This window comes from Mchenga conophoros, linkage group LG17 (genome assembly GCF_057382185.1).
Source record: "Mchenga conophoros isolate Kocher_MC1m ecotype Shallow Benthic linkage group LG17, M_conophoros_male_GT1.1, whole genome shotgun sequence".
NCBI classification, from domain to species: Eukaryota; Metazoa; Chordata; class Actinopteri; order Cichliformes; family Cichlidae; genus Mchenga; species Mchenga conophoros.
This window is the reverse complement of record NC_140542.1, coordinates 5,071,016-5,091,600: the sequence shown is the minus strand read 5'-3', so window position 1 is coordinate 5,091,600 and position 20,585 is coordinate 5,071,016. Positions and strand designations below refer to the sequence as shown.

Below are 20,585 nucleotides of genomic sequence, written 5' to 3'. Positions count from 1 at the left end.
AAAAAATGCTTTTATTGTGAAAAGCCTCTTGAAAGCGCTGAGTTTTGATCCATGTAAACTTAAAAGCCCTTTAACATCAGCAAATTTGTGTAAATATTTTGTTCATTAATTCAGCCGTTTACATATTTAGTTTAGAATGGGTCCTTTATTGAATTCCACACGTCGTGACACTTGCTCAGATTTGGAGTTTAATTTTTCGCTGTAGAAAGAAGTTTCAGTGTACAGTGGACGCTAATGTTTTTGTCACTTTTTAAGGAATCAAACTCAAAGTAATGTCAGTACTTCCCAGCTTTTATCGCTGCATGGCCATACTCTGTCCCGCACTCCATATTAGCCATTGTTGATTAACACACCTTTGTTGCTGCCACGGACGTCGCACACTCGTACGTCAGTGTCATGAGACACTCTCACAAACAAAATCACGGTTTAGTAGCGCAGCATGCTTACGGGAAAGTAACAGTAATCTAATTACTTGTTTTGCAGTAGTAATCTCTTACTTTACTCATTACTTGAAAAAGTAATCAGATTACAGTAAAGCATTACTTGTAACGCATTACTGCCCATCTCTGATCATATTTACAAACAGAACGAGATCAGTCAGATTGCAACTCCCTGGGTAGGGCAAATGATATATGATATATTACTCGATAGGGTTTCTTGAAGGTAAACTGTAAAACTGTGATTGCTCACCTGTCCAAGTTTGAGAAAAATACACATTGCAATCTACTCTTTCATTACTTTGTCATGAGTGCTCCTTCCTCAGTGTCAGGGCTAATTAGTAGTTAGGAATAAGTAATGAAGTCATGTTGTAAACTGCAGCAAAATAGCTCAATAACAGCTTCTTTTGATACTTTGTCAAGGGCGCGAAAGGCTACACAGGGTCCTTTTTTTCATCAAGGAGGGGCTTTGAGGGGCCTTGCAGGGTTTCCGAGGCTTCATCTTACTTGGCACACGATTTGTTTGGGCAGCATGAAAGCATTAGATGGAACGTCGCCAACAAGCCAATGTTATATAAATTTAGGGCCTTGGATGCAAAGTTTTGCTAAGGATTCGATTTCGGAAGGGTAAAAGAAGTTGTGACTAGGGATCTTGCACATGAGGATGTGGAATTAAAAGTTCAGATAAATAGCACGGATCATAAAGTGCCTTAAGAGAGCTTATCCTCCTAAATTCAATACAGCTGCGCTTTTAGAAGACTTCATAAAGTTCGGATTTGTGTCAGCTGCAGGTAGTCAGAATGTTGGACAGTAAGAGGAGGAGGTTAGAGATGAGATAAAGACATGCATTCTTATCTCTTCTCCCCTTGTTTACTCTAATGCGCCGGTGAAGCTGAGGGCAGATCGACTCAGGAGTCAACACCCGGTTCAGGCAGATTAACTCGCAATAAGCTCATCTTCATTCATCACGCTGCTCGTCTTCGTGACGCACGCACACATGCACAAATGCCCACTTACACACACACACACACACACACGCTCGTTCAAGGACTGGAAGATGGATCTGGATTGAATCCTCCAATTGGCTAATTCCAGTTTCATGACTATTACTGAGGATCGTCTGTGTGTATAAAATGAGACACAAAACTTTTAAATTATTTTTCGTTCGCTCTGAGCTAATAAAAAAAATAAAATGCCAGTGCTCTCACGTTACACTTGGCAGATCCAATCTCATTGTAATTTTCCGCCTGTTAATATCAGACTTTACCTGCTGCACATGGAATCTTAAAGGAAAACTAGCTGAATTCACTTATTTTTAAATCTTTTTGCTTTTTTGTAAAGTACTGTTTTTATTGGATGGACACACAGTTTGCTCATTATTATATAAAATAAAGCAGACAGAAGATTCCAAAATTGATTTCAAGCGGAAGTGCTAACTGGAGTATATTTTTGATAAACATTAAAACTTTGTACTCAAATACGTAATCTATGTTTTTTCATGCTTGTCTTTGTAAGAGATACATAAGAAATATTCAGATACATTTTGTCTGACACTGAAATTATTGACCTTTTTTTCAGTCTTTTATATATATTTAAATGTACAAGTCTGCTCGTGACTCACATGAGTTTGCATGTGTTCACAGAGGGGCGTTTTCAGAGGTGGTCTTGGCCCAGGAGAAGCTGACCAGCCGTATGTTTGCAGTGAAATGCATCCCTAAGAAGGCTCTGAAGGGGAAGGAGAGCAGCATCGAGAATGAGATTGCCGTGCTGAGGAAGTGAGTGCTGTGACACGAGAACACAAACATAAGTCTACTAATTCCTGGTTACCGGGGCAACTGTGCATCTCTGATGCATCATACCCCACCAAGCCCCCCCCCCAGGTCACGATCCACAGCCTGCCTACCCTAATACAAACAATATTCAGGACTGAAAATTCTGTCAGTGTAGCAGCTGCAAAACATTAACGTCAAGAGTTAGGCTAAGAACACTGTTTGTTATACGGCGTTTCTTGTTGGTGTTTAAAGTACATGTTAGATTCAACTTTACAATGTCACACAAGAGCCGAACAAACACTTTTGTGCTTAAGTAACAGAATTTAGAATTTTGCTTAAAGGTCTGAATGGACAGCAAAGTCATTTAAGTAGCAAGTCTCTGCAATCAGCAGGAACATTGTCTCTGCCCAGATACTTGAGCAGTTATTTTGAAGTCATCAAATCGGTTTAAAATCACTTCAAATCTTTGTTGACTTTGCCCCAAAATAAGGTTTCAGTATTTTTATATTTTTTCCCCATGCCAGTTATACAAATACACACAAAATGACGTGATAATGACGTTTTCAATCACTGATACAATATTATCACAATACTTCACTCACAAAGTGATATTATTGTGAATTTTGCATTATACTTAGTATTGCGGTAGTAAGTTATTTCTACCAACCCGTCACTAAAAGACGCCATAAATGTTGACATAAGGCAAAGTCGGTCTGCAATTGAGTGGGGTCAAGTTGCCAATTGCATCCAGTCTGTATCTGATATGACAGCAATTAATTAAAATAAATTGTTGAAAAACATATGTGTATGTGTCTGCATGGACAGAAATTTTCATTTTACTATTACCTTTCGCTCAGCAGCCTTCCTGTTCTGTCATCATCATCATCATTTATTTATATAGCACTTTAAAAACACACCTGGTAGACCAAAGTGCTGTACAATACAAATATAAATATAATAATAGATAGCAGAAACCAGACATAGCAATAAAATTTAAGAAAGGGAAGTTACCCACAGAGTTAAAAGCCAGGGAATAAAAATAGGTTTTTAATAAGGACTTAAAAACTGGCACTGATGAAGCCTGTCTAATATGGAGAGGAAGGTTATTCCAAAGCATCTGCGCTGCAACAGAGAACGCTCGGTCTCCTCTAAGTTTCAGTCGTGACTTTGGGACTGAAAGCAACAAATGCTCAGCTGACTGAAGGGAATGAATGGGGACATGGGGCTTCAACAAGTCAGACAAATAAACAGGTGCCAGACCATTTAGAGATTTAAAAACCAATAAAAGGACTTTAAAACGGATCCTAAATTCAATTGGAAGCCAGTGTAGAGAGGCCAAAATCGGAGTGATGTGGTCAAATTTCCTTCTGCCAGTTAAAAATCATGCCGCAGTTAAAAATCGTGCCGCAGCAACCCTATTAAAAGAGAATTGCAATAATCTAAACGTGAAGTAATAAAGGCACGAATAACACTTTCCAAGTCACTCTTGAAAAGAAAGGGCTTAACCTTCGTTAAACGTCTGAGGTGATAGAATGCTGATTTTACCCCCCCGTTTATGTGGTCATCAAAGGTAGGTGAAGATGACCAGCTGTATGTTTGCGATCGAACTCTTTAGTTGGGACGTCAAAGCTGCAAGATCAACATCTGGAGCATGAGAAAAACGATTTGGGCCAAATAAGATCACTTCTGTCTTCCGATCATTAAAATTTAAAAAGTTTTTTGCCATCCATGCTTTAACATCACTAAGGCAGTCAAGCAGAGGTTGACTTGGGAGACTATCAGAATGACTAAAAGGTAAATAAAGCTGGCAGTCATCTGCATATAGGTGGAATGACACTTTATGTTTTCGGAAAATCGCACCAAGAGGCAAAAGGTACAGTGAAAACAATAATGGCCCAAGATGTCTGTGAAGGTTCTCAGTCATCCCCTATGTAGCCGGTGTATCAGAGAAACTCAGGAGATTTTAAAGGATAAAGGTCACTCTTTCGAGGATGCCAACGTTCACATTTTGGACAGAGAGGACAGATGGTTTGAAAGAGGAGTGAAAGAAGCCATTTACGTCCACTGTGAGTGACCATCTTTGAACAGAGGTGGTGGTTTACGACACCAACTGTCTGCCATCTATAATCCAGTTTTGAGATCCCTTCCCAGACGCCTTAACGCCCACACACGTCCTGGGCCATCTGACCTCAGGAAATCACATGATAGGGTAGGGCCAGGTTTCACAAGGAGCTCACCCGAAACCCTGGCTGATTGTGACCCACACCCGCTTTCACACCTTGGCTCATGTGATTAGGTAGAGGATCATCAGGGGGTCCTTTGTCCCTCTTTGGGGGGAAACTCCCACTGGGTTTAAATCTGGGGTCTCTCAGTGACTCTCCACCATTTGACCCTTAGAACTGAAGAAGCTTCTCGGATGAGAGGTGAAACGTCTTCAAGCAACTCAAAGAAATCCAGATGCTTTTCTTTCCAAGCTCCTTAGACCAATAATGGCCCAAGAATAGGTCCCTGTGGCACACCCCAAAGCAGAGGGGCCACAGAGGATGAAGCCCACCCCAACTTAACACAAAAGGTCCTATTTGAAAGATAGGACTTTAACCACAAAAGTGCCGAACCAGAAATTCCCACACAGTGCTGTAAGCGGGAGATCAACAAATCGTGATCCACTGTTTCGAATGCAGCGGTCATGTCCAACAGGACCAGCACTGCATATTTACCACAGTCTGTCGCTATCAGAATGTCATTCATAACTTTTACGAGGGCTGTCTCCGTACCGTGAAATGGCTTATAGCCGGACTGAAAGATTTCTGACAATTGAGAGTCATTCAAATAGTCCATCAACTGAGTATAAACATTCCTTTCCAGAATCTTACTAAGAAAGGGAAGCTTAGAGATGGGTCTAAAATTTGATATGACTGAACTGTCTAAGCCTGGTTTCTTAAGTAAATGTATGACTGCATGCTTAAACTCCTTAGGTACTTGACCAGACAAAAGACTAGTATTAATAATAGATCTATAGGAATATACCCAGAATACAACCAGTTGGCAGCCGTGGCCCTTCGAGCTCTGTTCATTGAAGACTTATTCAGACTCATTGCAGCTTGTTAGAGTATAGAAGTGCTTTATAAGAACCAGTCCATTTATTATTAGAGTAAAAAGCACTATATAAAAACCAATCCATTTACCATTTATGGGAATTAGCTATACATGCACTGACCTCAGTGTTTAAAACTTACTGAGCATTCACTACAACAGTATATGTCAGAAAATGAGGAAAAGCTCAAAAAGAAATGTGTGCTTCCCATTGCAAACTGTTAAAATAATCATTTCAAATGACATGGTTCTTTCAGCTGCTCACTTATTTCCCTAAGGGGTTGCTACAGAAGATGGATCCACATGTTGATTTAATACAGATTTTATAACGGATCCCCTTCCTAAAGCAACCCTCCTCGTCTGGGCTTGACACCAACACTAAGAGCATGCTGGTTTGTGACCGCCTTCGGCTGGCTTTGTTTCACCGCCTGGTCTCAAATCACAGATCTTACACATTAAAGGTGAATGTTTTTAAGCACTACATCACAGAGACACCAAAGTTATCATTTCAAATGATCAAGAAAGAGAAGTCTTCGTCTGTTTCACCCTACAGACAAACAAGTGATCTTACAGTTACACAGAAAAATCAAAGTGCTGCAGCAATTATTATGCCATTAAATGCAATAACTTTGGTAATTTGGTTTCACTGTTAACATTAGAGAAAATGCAAATTGGATCCACGAGGGAGAGAGCAGACATCCATTTAGACAAATGAGCGTAATTTCAGTGCATGTTAGAGAGCATCAGTGAGCAGATTCTGTCTCAAGCAGTCTTGTGCAGGGCAGAGACACCAATTTAGCTTTGGAGGGAAATCTGCTGGATCAGGTTATGGCAAGTTTCAGAGATTTTGGTGGCAGCAGACGGTGGAAAGAACTGTAAATCTGACCCCAAGCGCTAACAAAAGCATCATCTTGTTTCGTCAAATACTTATCTTCAGTAGCACAACTTTTCTTGCAAGCACCTCAGCGCATGCTGAAACACTTCTGTGTTCTGGGTGAGCTTAGGCAAAATATGTCATTCACAGCAGCTTCTTTGAGTCCCACCTCTGATTTTTTCCAGAGAAAACCACATGCACCATTTTACCTGCCATCAGACAGCTCTTGTCAACAAGAAGTGAAGTCGTCACGTTCCACCAGACTTCTTAGTGTAGATCAACCGGTAAATGAACAGCTTTGCATATGCATCACAGACGACACACCAATCCATCTGTCATATTCGTGTCTCACATTTCAGTCTCCCCTAATTCATGAAAAAGACACTGAGCTACCTAAAGTCTTCCACTTGTGACAGCAGCTTATTGCTGCCATAGAGTTGGCACGCCACCCTTTTCCAGCTGAGAACTATGGTCTCGGACTTTAAGGTGCCAATTCTCATTCTCTCTGCTTCACACACTTTGGCGAGCAGCCACAGTACGAGCTGTATGTCTGATGAAGCGAACAGAATCACATCATCTACAAACAGCAAAGATGAGATCCTGAGACCACACTTGGCTATATCTAGAAATTCTGCCCATTGAAAGTTGTGAACATGAACAGAATCAATAACAAGCACCAGTAGAGTCCACCACCCACAGGGGAGGGGATCCATCAATATGAACCAAGCTCTCACTGGACCACATAGCCCATAGCAATGAGCCACGTACCCCATACTCCTGCTGAACAAGATCCTACGAGGGATGTAGTCAAATGCCTTCTCCAAGCCCGTGCTGATCTGGACAAAAAGCACAGATGCAATTATCTACTTAATTTTGTTTTAATCTTGTTTTTAAAAATATATTAATATATTTTAAAATATGTACAGATCTCACATCTGAAGGTGTCTTTTAACATCTGAATGAGCAATCTGGTCACCTGTCTCACTATCTTACTAACTCTGTTTTATAATCTGCTGTAAGATTCCTATATTTGCCTCTGATGCGCGCCGTGCTTTTTGCAGAAGAGAGATCAATTTCTTAGTGTCTATGTGCTAGGGGTAGGGCACAATGCTTTGAAACTCACACTGCAGCAAACACAAAGACACAAGCACGCAAACCTTGCTGTTTGTGACATTGCCAGAGAAAAATTAATTAATTAACGATCAAATGTTGAGTCTTTTGCACGTGTGGCAAACGTGGCTCTCACATCACCGTTGCGGGGATGTCGGCATGAAGGCATGAGGAAGCGTTAATGTCGAAGAGGCCTGTGTCTGAATGACACAATCCCGTTATTTACCCAGTCTATGTGCAGCAGTAACAGGAGATACATGCAGGAGAAATCCATGAATGAGAACAACTAACTGCCACACCAGGCATTTAATGCAAAAAGAGGGTTTTTCTGAATGCGCTCCGGATCTGCTCTGCCATTACACTCAGGCTTTTCCTGTCAGCCGTTCATTATCCTTGACAGGGCACACACACACACACGCTCACACACACATTACCCCTTTTCAACCAGTACTTGTATGAGCATGAGTATGAGTCACGTCTCAGCTCTGTGATTCATACCTGCTGCCGCTGCGATCATACGCTCTTTAATAGGTGTTAGATGTTTACCTGCACACCTGCTGTGTGCGCCTCTGTGTGTATATGCCTGAGTTAGGCCAGGGGGGATTACCTCTGTTTACTGTGCAAAAGATGATTAACCTGCAACCACGCACACAAAATTAGTCGTGTTTCCACTAGGCACGGCATATTAGGATAACAAACAGACAGCTACACACTGACAAACACACACAAACACGCACACACACACACGGAAGAAGGGAAACACCCCATCATGCTGCTGTAACCATGGAGAAATCAGCAGAGAAGCAAAAAAAATGAGCAGAAATTGTGATGGGAAAGTGTGAAGAGGTTTTGGTTGAAATAGATTGTTGGTTCGATTTCTGTGAAAAGTTTGTGCTGGCATCAGAGTAAAATAACTTTTTCTTGATTTTTGCAATTACAAAAGGATCTAAATTCAATGTACAATTGCTATTTATTTTTCTGGAGTTGTGTACACCACAGTCTTCACTGGTTGCTGCGAGTATGGATGAGGCAGAGAAAACATGGTAGCTGCCTTGGATTAGTTAGGATTGTGATAAACATGCACACTGTATAAAGTTAAATATAAATTGTTTAATGCCCTATAATTCAGTGTGATTCTTATTGGTTTAATACCTTTTCAGTAAATCTCTTCAGTAAGGTCCAACCAAACCCCCTTTGCCTTCAGCTGTATTTTTTTCTGTACCTTAGTTAGTTAGTTAGTGGCAAATCGCTACTCAAGGCACCTCAAGGCACTTTATTTTGTAAGGTAAAGACCTTAAAGTAATGCAAACAAAACCCCAACAATTTGACAACCTCCTGTGAGAAGGCACTTGGCAACAGTGGGAAGGAAAAACTCCCTTTTAACAGGAAAAAGCAGCCATCTGCTGTAGCCGGTTGTGGATGAGGGGAGGGAGACAGGGCAAGCAAAGAAATAAAGTAATTCCAGTTTTTAATACTTACAGCCAACTACATTTCAGAAGAAGACAAGAAAACACTTCGTGTTGAATGACTACAGGCCTTTGTTGGGATTGTAATATATAGAATTATGGCAGTACAAAAGGTAAAAGTGGGTCTAACCCTGTACTAGTAAGATGTAACTAATGGTTACCAGCATGTGTATGTTCATATTCTTTACAAAATACACAACATATATACACAATATATATTATTTATTATAGTATTTTGCAAGGATGTCCAAAATCATCTTAATATATGAAAAATAAGTTTCAACAAGTGTTTAACATGACTAAAAACTGAAATTTCTATAATCAGTACTGAGAAATCAGGAACTTTACTGTCATTTAACTTCCTGTCTATGACTTTATTACTTTGCGATAGTATAGATGGGCATGTGGGAGGCTCATTAAAACTCATTGTTTAATTCAATCAGTAGCTTCAGAGCAGCTAAGAAATGGATCGTGAGGTGACACTTTTTTGTTGGTTGAGACATAAAGTGTTAACAATGTACAACTCAGAATATTAAGGTGTACAAAAGACAGTTGGAGCATTAGTCTGGACTGTGGCTGTGGCAGAAACTTTAAAAAAACAGATTCAAAAAAACAAATCTTTACTGATTGCTTTGTCTTTGTTTTGCAGGATCAAGCATGAGAACATTGTGGCACTGGAAGACATCTACGAGAGCCCCGACCACCTCTACTTGATTATGCAGCTGTGAGTCAATGTTCTTTTTCTTCTTCTGTTGTCGTCATTGTGTTTAGGACATTGTGTTCAACAATGTGACTGATGGGAACAGAGACCCCCAAATCACCCACATCTCCCTGGAAGACCATTTCATTTAGTGACTGCAAGCTCTGCTCTGTCACATAATGGGACTCGTCAGCCTGTAAAAGCTGTTGTGTAATATATTTGTGGGTGTGTTTGTGGGGGCGGGGTTGGGGTTTGTTATTTAATATTGTATTAGTAGGGTAGAAATTAAAAAAAGAAGACATATTATTTCTTTAAGACAAAGCTGGTGCTACAAAAGTAATATCATATTATAGAGGGCATAAGCTGTCCTATTGTGAAATTTTAGCCTACAAATGAGTACATTTTAAATATTAGTTATAGTTTATATGTTAAATCTTTCTCGAGTGGGTCAGATTTTATTCTGGCAGACATTTTGGTTTTCTTATAGCGAGGGACAAGAATACAAATTCTTTGTTGTTCTGTTTTTGATTTTTATTAATAATAATTTAATGTTTCAGATGTCGGAGTGCGTATTTCTTATTTGCTTCTGACTTAAATTGTTGCTAATTTACAGAGTGTTTTCAAATTCTCACACTTTACCTCTCGTTCTTCTGTCCACCCACCCATCACATAGACACACAAAAAACACACAAAGCCCACCAGTCCTCCCACATGCACGCACACACAGACACACGTACTCAAAGCCCACCACACCGCTACGAGGCTTCTATTACATCATCTGATGTACATCTCTGCTTTGATGGTCAGCACTAGAGGAAAGGGTTCACCCACAGGTGTCCCACTAACCTCCTCTTCAAGGTTAGAGCTGCTTACATAAGGAGTTGGTCTGGAAGTTTGGCATTCGAGCTGGAAACAAATCAGTCAAGTTCAGGTGGAAGTCAGAGCCGTGGTTTACACAACAGTGGCGTGTTTATTGCCGATGCCAGTGGATTATCTGCTCCCCTACCGCATGTGTTTGGGTGGTTGTGTTTCTGTGCCAACTCGCGGCAATACAGGAAACGATTTTGAGGTCTTTAACTTATGAATAAGCTCATAAGTTAAAGCTAATATTTAACCTACCTATGACAGCTGGCAGATAATCCACTCACTTATTTGGTGGTAAGCCATTGTGTTTATGACATTTTGCACCCTGTTGGAATTCTTGGATAAAAAAGGCTCTCAAGGTGTTGATCCAGCCCGTTCTCACTCCCGAGGCGTAATATACTGACGATTTCTCAAGTCCCGAGGCGTTTCTAAGGAACGCAAAAGGTGACCTTCCACGCTCTTATGCTACGCGCTGGGTGATGGATGACATCCAGTAGAATGACGCTCCCACGGTAATACACGTTCCAGCCATGTATTCCAGCCCTAACCATAACCTTATCCCTAACCCTAACCTTATCCCCAGCCTTAACCAGTACTTTAATGACGTTAGATAGTGTTTTTCAAAGCGATTTAAGTAAAACGAACTTACATGTGTAGATTCATTCCAAATGGTTCTCATGTTTCCTCATTTTTCTGATCTTGTAATATAGGGACGTGTTGGGAACCCGGAAGCGCAATATACCGACAATTTGTCACCTAGTGTAAAATGTTATGCTTTGGGAGTGAGACCATGTTGGTTGATCACAGTTGTTAGAAGATGCAAATGTACCTCTATCAGCTTTCTCATAGTCAAAAAAGTATTTTTTTCAATTAAACTTTAAAGATTTGAGCATGAATGAGGTTATTTTGCCTGGACGATAAGCCTGGTTTTAAAAGAAAGAAACGTTAATATGTAGATTAAAGAAGAATTTGCATTCAATTCTGTCAAAGCCTCGTAGTATACTATAGATCCTATTACTGTGGACGACTGATAAATTGTCAGCAGTTTCACCAACTCTTTAATATGGGGCTAGGTGAACTTGGTGAGGTTACTGTGACATAGTTAAGTCAGACCTGATCTAGTAATGGAAGTTTGAACTGACATCAACGATATTTACAGTTTTTTCTGAATGCTTAAACCCTAACTGTGATTCCTGTAGCACAATCTCTAAAACTATTCAGACTTATAGCAAAACCACTCACTGAGTTTGCAAAACTAAAAGCACAAAAACTGCTTTGCACTCAGTTTGCAATTTTGTAACACACACTTTGCAAAACTGTAGGCACAATTCACTGCACAACACTCAATTACCAAATTTCCAACACACTCCTAGCAAAAGTATACACATGTATGGCTATCATTAACACTAACTTGCCAACTGTCTGGCACACTTTCACATGTGAAAACTTTTTTAGATAATTCGTTCACTTTGCAATCAGCCTAAGCACTATAATACAGGTAAGCTGTGTGTGCGGAGTACAATGGAGGGAGCAGAAAGAGTGAGAAGAAGAGGAGGCCGAGGAAGAGGACGTGGAGGTGAAGAAGTAGGATGAAGAGGACGACAAGGACAAGGAGGAGCAAGAGGAAGATGAGGAGGGGGGAGAGGAAGGGTAGGAAGAGTAAGAAATAGAATTGCTGATGACATCAGAGCTACAATAGTGGACCATGTAATCAACCGTGGAGTGACCCTGAGGGTAGCTGGCCAACGGGTCCAGCCTAACTCGAGCCGCTACACTGTAGCAAGTACCATAAGGACATCTTGAAATGAGAATCGGTTAGTACAGTCACTTCGCACAAAGATTTGTAGCACTGCCATATGCCAATGAGAAACACACCAATACCACTGATGTAAAAATACTGAAATTGTTACTTTACAGAATTGCTAGATGACCAGATGCTGGGGCAGAGGAAGCATGTTCACTGCAGACCAAGTAACCCATATAGTCATTATGGCGATTGCAAATAATCCTATACTTGGAAATAAACACTTGTGTTTGTTTTGATGTGTTTGAATAAACACCAGTACTTGAAGTTTGGATCCCTCTATGCTTATGGACCTATGACAGAAGTATGAGCTCAAACTGACATAGCCTACCTTGTGCACAGAGAAAGCAAAAGCCAGATGTGTTTTGTATTCATACCATCAGTGTGCAGTTGGCGCATTGTGTGCTTAGTAGATGATGGCTTGTGTGTACTGTTTGATACGGAAACACCACTTTTACGAAGGTGTGAAGAGTTAGTCTAGCTGTGTTCGCTTTTGCAAGAGAACTACAATGTTTTGATTATTGGGTGACAGGTTTTCTTATTTGTGTGAAGAGTTTTGCAAAATTAGCCAATAGTTACAAAAAATGTGCTTAAGCAATCAGAAAAAACTGTAATGGTATTTATGTTCAGCAGCAGGCAGAGTTGTACATACAACCTTGGCATTTTCCATCCAGGTCAAAAGCATTTGTATGAGAATAATCCTGCACAGCAGCTATAGACGCTCATTATTAGCCATCACATCCACATACTTTACTGCATATAACTCACTGTGTCATAGCAACTTGGGATGCAATTATTAATGCTAAGGGAGTAGTATGATATTTATTTATTACCCTGTACTGCTCTTGTTACCCTTAAACAGACTAATTTTAATACAGGTTCATTTTAAGAGCTGTCCCTTTTTAAAATAGCCTCGATTTACTAAACTGCTTACAAGTGGAATAAGCTCCAAAAAGTATGAAACTACCAGCCCTTTTTAAAGTAAAACAGTTTTAGGTTTGCAGATCCTTATCTGTCAAGTTTGTCCCAAACCTTTTCTCCTTGAAAAAAGATCTCAATCTTAATGGCTTTTTGCAATCTTATTTAAAAAAAAATGTTTTAAGAAATGCAATATTACATGTCTAAAAACAGATGTTAGAGACGTTGAAATGCAATATTGATATTATCATTACTAGCAAAACGCTTCCCTGGGGAACAAAATTCCTTTGTGGATACAAATTTTGGTGACTGCTACACACACACACACACACACACACACACACACACACAAACATATAGATTGTTAAATAGTTCCATGCAATCATTATAGTTAGATTAATATTACCAGTAGTAGTAATAATAATTGTGCCAGCTAAAGCATTAAATCGCCATAAAGTCAGCACTCACTTAGTAATATTAGATTATGAAGTGTTTCAAATTAGCTAGATTAAGCTAGTCTACGAGCTAAAAATGTAGAAGCAGAAACTTTACTTGTAGTGTACTAAGCAAAGATTCCTATCAACATTGCTGTAAAATTTGTAAATTTGTTATCTACATTTGCTTAGTTACTTTTCCAAGGTTGTACCTAATCTCTAGGTCCTAGCTAGCTAAGATGCCAATGTGTTGATGGCAAGATAAATGGATGACTTTCCAGACATAACAAACACAGATTAACTACGTCTGGGCAGCGCTTTTTTTCTCCTCACTCCATTCTGATGACAAATTAAGAAACAGTTTCCTTAAGCTTTTACGTCACTTAAAATCCTTCTGTTGGCCAGACTCCAGTCAAAGGTCTTAACTGTGGTTAAGCTGTTAACCTACAATCTTAACATTTTGATTAAATCTCCTGTTGTCATGGATAAACCAGTTAACAGAGCTGACTGCTGTTTGGTAAAGAAGCAAGTTATTATCGCTGAGTGCTCTCACTTGATCTAGCAGTGACTGTGGTTAAAGTTAAGGTTAAGAATCAAAGGCAAGATTTTTTTTCTACTTTGACTAACATAGGTTTCAAAATTCAGTAGTTCATTACAGTTTTTACAGACGCTAGGACACATTTCTCAATACTTAGGTCACGTTTGCAAAACTCCTCACACAGTGAGCACAACAGAAGTCTATGTGGGCTAAACTGAGGACCAGTTATCATTGTTTTGGCACAAAATGCATTCAATGACTACATCTCTCAAATTTCATGAATTATCTTCTCACTCAGACACAACAACTGCCAAAAATCTTTGTACGGACAGGACATTTTGCATGTGCTTACATACTGTTTTCAAAACTGTTAAACTTATGGCCAAAACAATAACACAATGCAAAACTTGAAAAGACAGCAAAATTCAACAGCAATATTTTATTGAAACATATTTTAAATCTAAAAATGCAGTTTAACCAGCCACAGCTGATTCTCATTGTAGATGAACATCTACACAGGTGTTACTCCTTCAATTTTTCAACTCCTTCAATTCTGCCATGCCAGAAGATTCTTTCCTAGGTGTGTTGCCCTAGATGACATAAGATGTGATGTGGATGAGAACCTGTGGCCAAATGGAGGAGACCGAGTAGATTAGCATTACTATTGTATGTGTATCAGTGGATGGTGTGTATACAAATTCTTGTATTTTGGGATTACTTAGTGCAAAAAAATAAAAAATACATAAACAAATATTAACGAATTCTGCATGATGTCTGATTCATTCCAGTAACATATATTGAAATTATAAACAGAGATGTGTCCTTGTTTTACACAAGTAAACACTGTGTAATGCTACATGTTGTTAGTGTTTTTTAGGTCATTGTTTTGTGGGTGACAAAGTGTGTTTGTCGGCTGTCAACCTTTGCTAGTGTTCTGGAAGAATGAGTTTATTTGAGACCTGAATGAAGTGTTTTGGTAGTTGTAGTGCATTTTGAATGTGAAATGAACTGCTTTGCCAAGCTGACAGTCAGTTAGGAGGATTGTGTGAAGTGTTTTGCAAAAGTGACCTAAGTATTGAGAAATGTGTCCTAGCGTCTGTAAAAAACTGTAACCAAAAGACGTTGGCTGTACCTGCTGTTTTATTTCTTTGAGAAAAAGAACAGTAACAAGAAAGACCGGTCTCTGATATCTCCCTCTAACCCTCCATCCCCTTTTCCTCTCCTCTTTCACACCATCTGCCCTCTGCTTCTTCTTTTTTTATTTCATTGCTTTCCTTCTCTTTATATCTTCCTCCTGCTCACTATTTTTCCAGGTACAATCTGCTTGAACACAGGTCAGCTTCAAACATGGTTAAATGCTTAACCCACTTTGAATATATAACAAATTGGGCATGTGGGTAACTTACATATTAATTTGCAAACAATATGCACATGTTTTATACTATTGCAAGGGGTAGCACAGTGGCATGGTGGTTCTCAGAGCTAAAATTGCCTGAGATAACCATAGTTTGGATAGAAACAAAATGTGCCCAAAGTGATTATTTGCACATGTGCTGAACTAATTATTTCAGTGTGTCAGTTGTAGTTATGATGCCCAGATGTATTATGAATTTGTCATAATATAAAAGGCAATGTGAAAGGATCAAAAGCTAGAGTAGCTCAGAATCCTTTTTGATCTAGCATCAGCATTGCATGCTGTCCTTCTCCAAGCAAAACACAGAACTGCAGCTTCATCTCTGCATCTATTTTAACCCTGTGCAGCTGTGTCCAACTGTTCTTGTAAATGGTGACTGAAAAGCTGCGTTTTCCCAGAGCACCAACTCAACAGTGCTTCTGCAAAGTGAAGCTTGGCAATAGCTGCATTTCTACTGATCATTACAGTACTAATTAACCTCATTTGTATTCAGTGGTGTGCTGGTTTTCTTATTCAGTAATCAGAAACCACATTTAAAAACAAGGATTTTTGCAGATTTCTCATGTAATTGCAGTATGGCAGATCAATGCAGTCTGACAGAATTTCCTTCATTCCTGTTCATCATAGCTTGTCTTACGTAACCTTGACCGCAGGGAGGCAATCAGACCATGCTGCTATGAAAATCGATGCAACCGAGTGCAATGTGGGCTTTATATTGATGCTGTTTGTGCTGTGAATTGCATATCAGTAAAAAATAAATAAATAAAAGAACTGGCTTTCAATGAATCCAAACAAAGTAGCACCTGGGATTCTTAACACAGTTTTCTATATTCCTTTGGAATAGTATCATCTTTTTCAGTTTCTTCTATTGAGCTTGTGGGAAGCTTGTGATCAGCTGGACTCAACAGAAGCAGACAACTTTTTTTGTCAGTATTCAAAATTTTAAGCCTTTGTTTGTTGTGGCTTGTCCACTGACAGTTGGGTTGTTGGCTATATTTCACTTCTTCAGTTCATTTGTACAGTTTGGATGTGTTCAGATGAGACTGAAGCAACATTAGAACATGGCTCTTGGTCTTGTTACAAGATAATACACTGAGGACTGATTGGGGGGTGACAAACAGGAGAAATGAGGTAAAGACGAACGTAATTAACAGAAACCGAGAGCAATTAGGGAATCTGGAGTACTGAGAGGAAGCAAAACTAACACAGCAAACAACAGAAAACTAACCTCTAATGTAAAACAAAAACAGTAACCAAAAGTAACACTGACCTGAGTTTTTAAAAAACCTAACAAGAAGTCAGGGAACAATGAGGGAGCAATATTTATCACTAGAATAAAGAAAATGCAGGGACCTTAGAAACCTTGCAAAGGGACTTAAAATATGTGTCTAAGCCTCAAACTACCCAAAACTAAAAAGCAAAACTCCACAAACCTGAAAAACAGAAAAGCCTCAAATAGAGGACTATTTAAAAAACCCCAAAATAGTACAAAGGCTGTGATACCTGTGAGTCGAAAGCTGAGGCTTCAGACAACACTAAATCCTCAGGCTTTTTTCTACTCTAAGTAAGATGTCACTGACAGAGGATATCTTTAATATAGTCATCTCAGGTTCACAGCGACTGAGGGGCAGCTACTGAGAAGAAAGTTGGATTAAAGGGAGGGGAAAGGGAACTAAAATAACTTGTTTCAGACAGAGGATTAACTCAGGGGCTGCACCAAGTCCCGGTGTGAGATAAGTAAGGATTAGTTGACCTGTGAGTCATGCAAAGCTGCTCGATTAAAGAATAAAAATCTGGAGTTGGAAAAGAGCAGGATAGCTTTCCGTTCAGTCGGGGCTCTTCCAAAAGTCTTGAAACATTGCAATTAGTCCTGAGTTGACCACCATATTGATTTTTTTGTGGTCTTTTCTTCGGTTGTATTGTTGCGCAGAAAATGTGTTTCCAAAGTTAAATTACAAGTCAGCTATAATTAGCAATTTAAAAAGTTGATGTTAAAGACCCAACTTGATCCATTTATAGAAGCATTTGCCTGATTAGAGCTCTTCTATGTTCTACAGTATGACCCTTTAAAAGAGTGCCCTACATGATACTCTTCTCTCTCTACTTACACTTCTTATACGCTAGCTTCACCTAAAGACCTAATCAGATTAGTTATTTGGGTCTTTAAAACTGAATTAAATCCTTTAAAGACTTAAAGGATTTAATTCAGTTTTATTTACACAGCACCAAATCACAACAGTCACTTAAAGGTTCTTTACATTGTAAGGTAAAGATCCTACAATAATGCAGAAAAAAAACATATACCATTTATAACACCCAGCACGCCCCTGCGGGCGGTTTATCCTTCAAGCTCGGGTCCTCTACCAGAGGCCTGGGAGCTTGAGGGTCCTGCGCAGTATCTTAGCTGTTCCCAGGACTGCGCTCTTCTGGACAGAGATCTCCGATGTTGTTCCCGGGATCTGCTGGAGCCACTCGCCTAGCTTGGGAGTCACCGCACCTAGTGCTCCGATTACCACGGGGACCACCGTTACCTTCACCCTCCACATCCTCTCGAGCTCTTCTCTGAGCCCTTGGTATTTCTCCAGCTTCTCGTGTTCCTTCTTCCTGATATTGCTGTCATTCGGAACCGCTACATCGATCACTACAGCCGCCTTCTTCTGTTTGTCTACCACCACTATGTCCGGTCGGTTAGCCACCACCATTTTGTCCGTCTGTATCTGGAAGTCCCACAGGATCTTAGCTCGGTCATTCTCCACCACCCTTGGGGGCATCTCCCATTTTGACCTTGGGACTTCCAGGTTATACTCGGCACAGATGTTCCTGTACACTATGCCGGCCACTTGGTTATGGCGTTCCATGTATGCCTTGCCTGCTAGCATCTTGCACCCTGCTGTTATGTGTTGGATTGTCTCTGGGGCATCTTTACACAGCCTGCACCTGGGGTCTTGCCTGGTGTGATAGACCCCAGCCTCTATGGATCTTGTGCTCAGAGCTTGTTCTTGTGCTGCCATGATTAGTGCCTCTGTGCTGTCTTTCAGTCCAGCTTTGTCCAGCCACTGGTAGGATTTCTGGATATCAGCCACCTCCTCTATCTGCCGGTGGTACATACCGTGCAGGGGCCTGTCCTTCCTTGATGGTTCCTCGTCTCCCTCCTCTTTCTTGGGTTTCTGCTGCCTGAGGTATTCACTGAGCACTCGGTCAGTTGGGGCCATCTTCCCAATGTATTCTTGGATGTTCGTTGTCTCATCCTGGAATGTGGTGCTGACACTCACCAGTCCCCGGCCCCCTTCCTTCCGCTTAGCGTACAGCCTCAGGGTGCTGGACTTGGGGTGAAACCCTCCATGCATGGTAAGGAGCTTTCTTGTCTTTATGTCAGTGGCTTCTATCTCCTCCTTTGGCCAGCCTATTACCCCAGCAGGGTACCTGATCACGGGCAGGGCGTACGTGTTGATGGCCCGGATCTTGTTCTTACTATTCAGCTGACTCCTCAGGACTTGCCTGACCCTCTGCAGGTACTTGGTGGTTGCAGCTTATATATATATATATATATATATATATATATATATATATATATATATATATATATTCACGTGTGCATGTGCGTTCTCTGAACAAGAAACAGAAACATTTTCTCCTAAAGCCTGAATAAATGCCACAATAAGATCTTATTTTTGTGCTGTTGCTTAATAGCTGTCTCGCTGTGTTAATCAGGTTGTGTTTGCACAGATATGGAGTTTAATCTAATTAGGGTAATTGTTGTGTTTGCATGATATTTTAGACAATTAATCTCAGTTAAGTGTTCACGTGAAAAAACAAGCTTGAGATCAAAAAAAGCAGAGTGGAGGTGTAAATGCAGGAGTGGGGTTTTCCTCCCTACATTTCAGCTAATGAGGCAGCGGTCAGATCTCTGTCTCTCTGCTGTGACGAGCAGAAAACGAGGCTTGCCGTCGTCAGCGATGCACAGCCATCGTCCGGTGAGAGTAATAGCACTGCCTGCTTGTAAACACATCAGCTGACAGAGGAGAGATGAATGAGGCACAGTGACATGACAAGCGGGCTGACTGCTGCAACATTTACTTTTCAAAAATGTTCTTGCATCGTAAGCAAGGATGTCATGATTCCACCCTACAGCCCTGCACTACATTGCAGTGCGCCAGCCCAGTGTGGCAGAGGTGTGGCTAATGCACACCAATATGAGGCTGGGTTAAAAAAAATACATTATAGGTGACCTTGTTAAAGGTGGCTATAGTCATAGCCAGTCGTAGTCACTCCTTTTAAACACAGGGATCTCTCCATCATTACACCATAACAGCTTAGGTATCCTGTGGAGTTTTCCTCAGAAGAAACCTAATATCACCGAACAGGACGTGGCAGGCTGCCAAGAGAAGGCAATGAAGCTTCTTCCATGGAATTCAATTTTCTGCACATACTAAGGATCGTACAGTGTGTTAAATGAATTTATTTATCAAGACAGTCTTATATATTGACAGTCTTAATTTGCCCTAAAACCAGCTTTTCAGATGAAACTCACTGCTTGTTTTTTTAAAATAAAGGAATTCTATAATTTATTGTCCAGGCTATGCAAGTACATGTTAACAAAGTTAGAGCACAACTGTGACACATTGCAGACAAGGTGAGGTGAAAGCTATTTAACCTGTGTGATGCACTTGTCTGGCAAACCAGGCAGGCAAAGATAACAGTGGGGTTACATATCATTACTTGGAACTCTGAGCATCAGTCAGAACTTTAAGAATAAAATGAGAGCGAAAAACAGGATGCATTGATTTGCAGATGGGCCCGTGCATCAGCGTCCAGCATGCCTGCTCAATAATTCATTGAAACAAAACGAAGTGTGGGTTCTTTTGTTCTTTTTGTAGTCACAGCAGTGTTGCTGTGTGTAATTGTGGCTTGACATCATCAAACATCACACAGATGGATGCAGATAAATTAGATGGATGCCGTCTCTAGATGGATGTGAAGACACAAAATTAAGATAGAAAGTATGTCATTTTAGATTATTTGCTGTTAAGGATTACAGAGCTCCTAGGAACCACTCGTTCAATCTTGTTATGTCTCATAATATTTTGTTTGTAATAACAAGGAAATTTGATTAGAGGGGGTTGTATAATATCAAGTAGCTATATAATTGTGTGTCTTCCCC

General features: G+C 40.2%; 1 protein-coding gene across 1 annotated transcript in view; it reads left to right on the top strand.

Annotated features, from left to right (window-relative positions):
• Window positions 1–20,585, top strand: part of camk1da (calcium/calmodulin-dependent protein kinase 1Da) — a 79,510-nt gene that overhangs the window by 32,133 nt on the left and 26,792 nt on the right. The window contains exons 2-3 of the mRNA XM_085252988.1: window positions 2,081–2,212; window positions 9,402–9,476. Coding sequence (XP_085109114.1) covers window positions 2,081–2,212; window positions 9,402–9,476 — 207 coding nt within the window. The remainder of the gene's footprint in view (window positions 1–2,080; window positions 2,213–9,401; window positions 9,477–20,585) is intronic.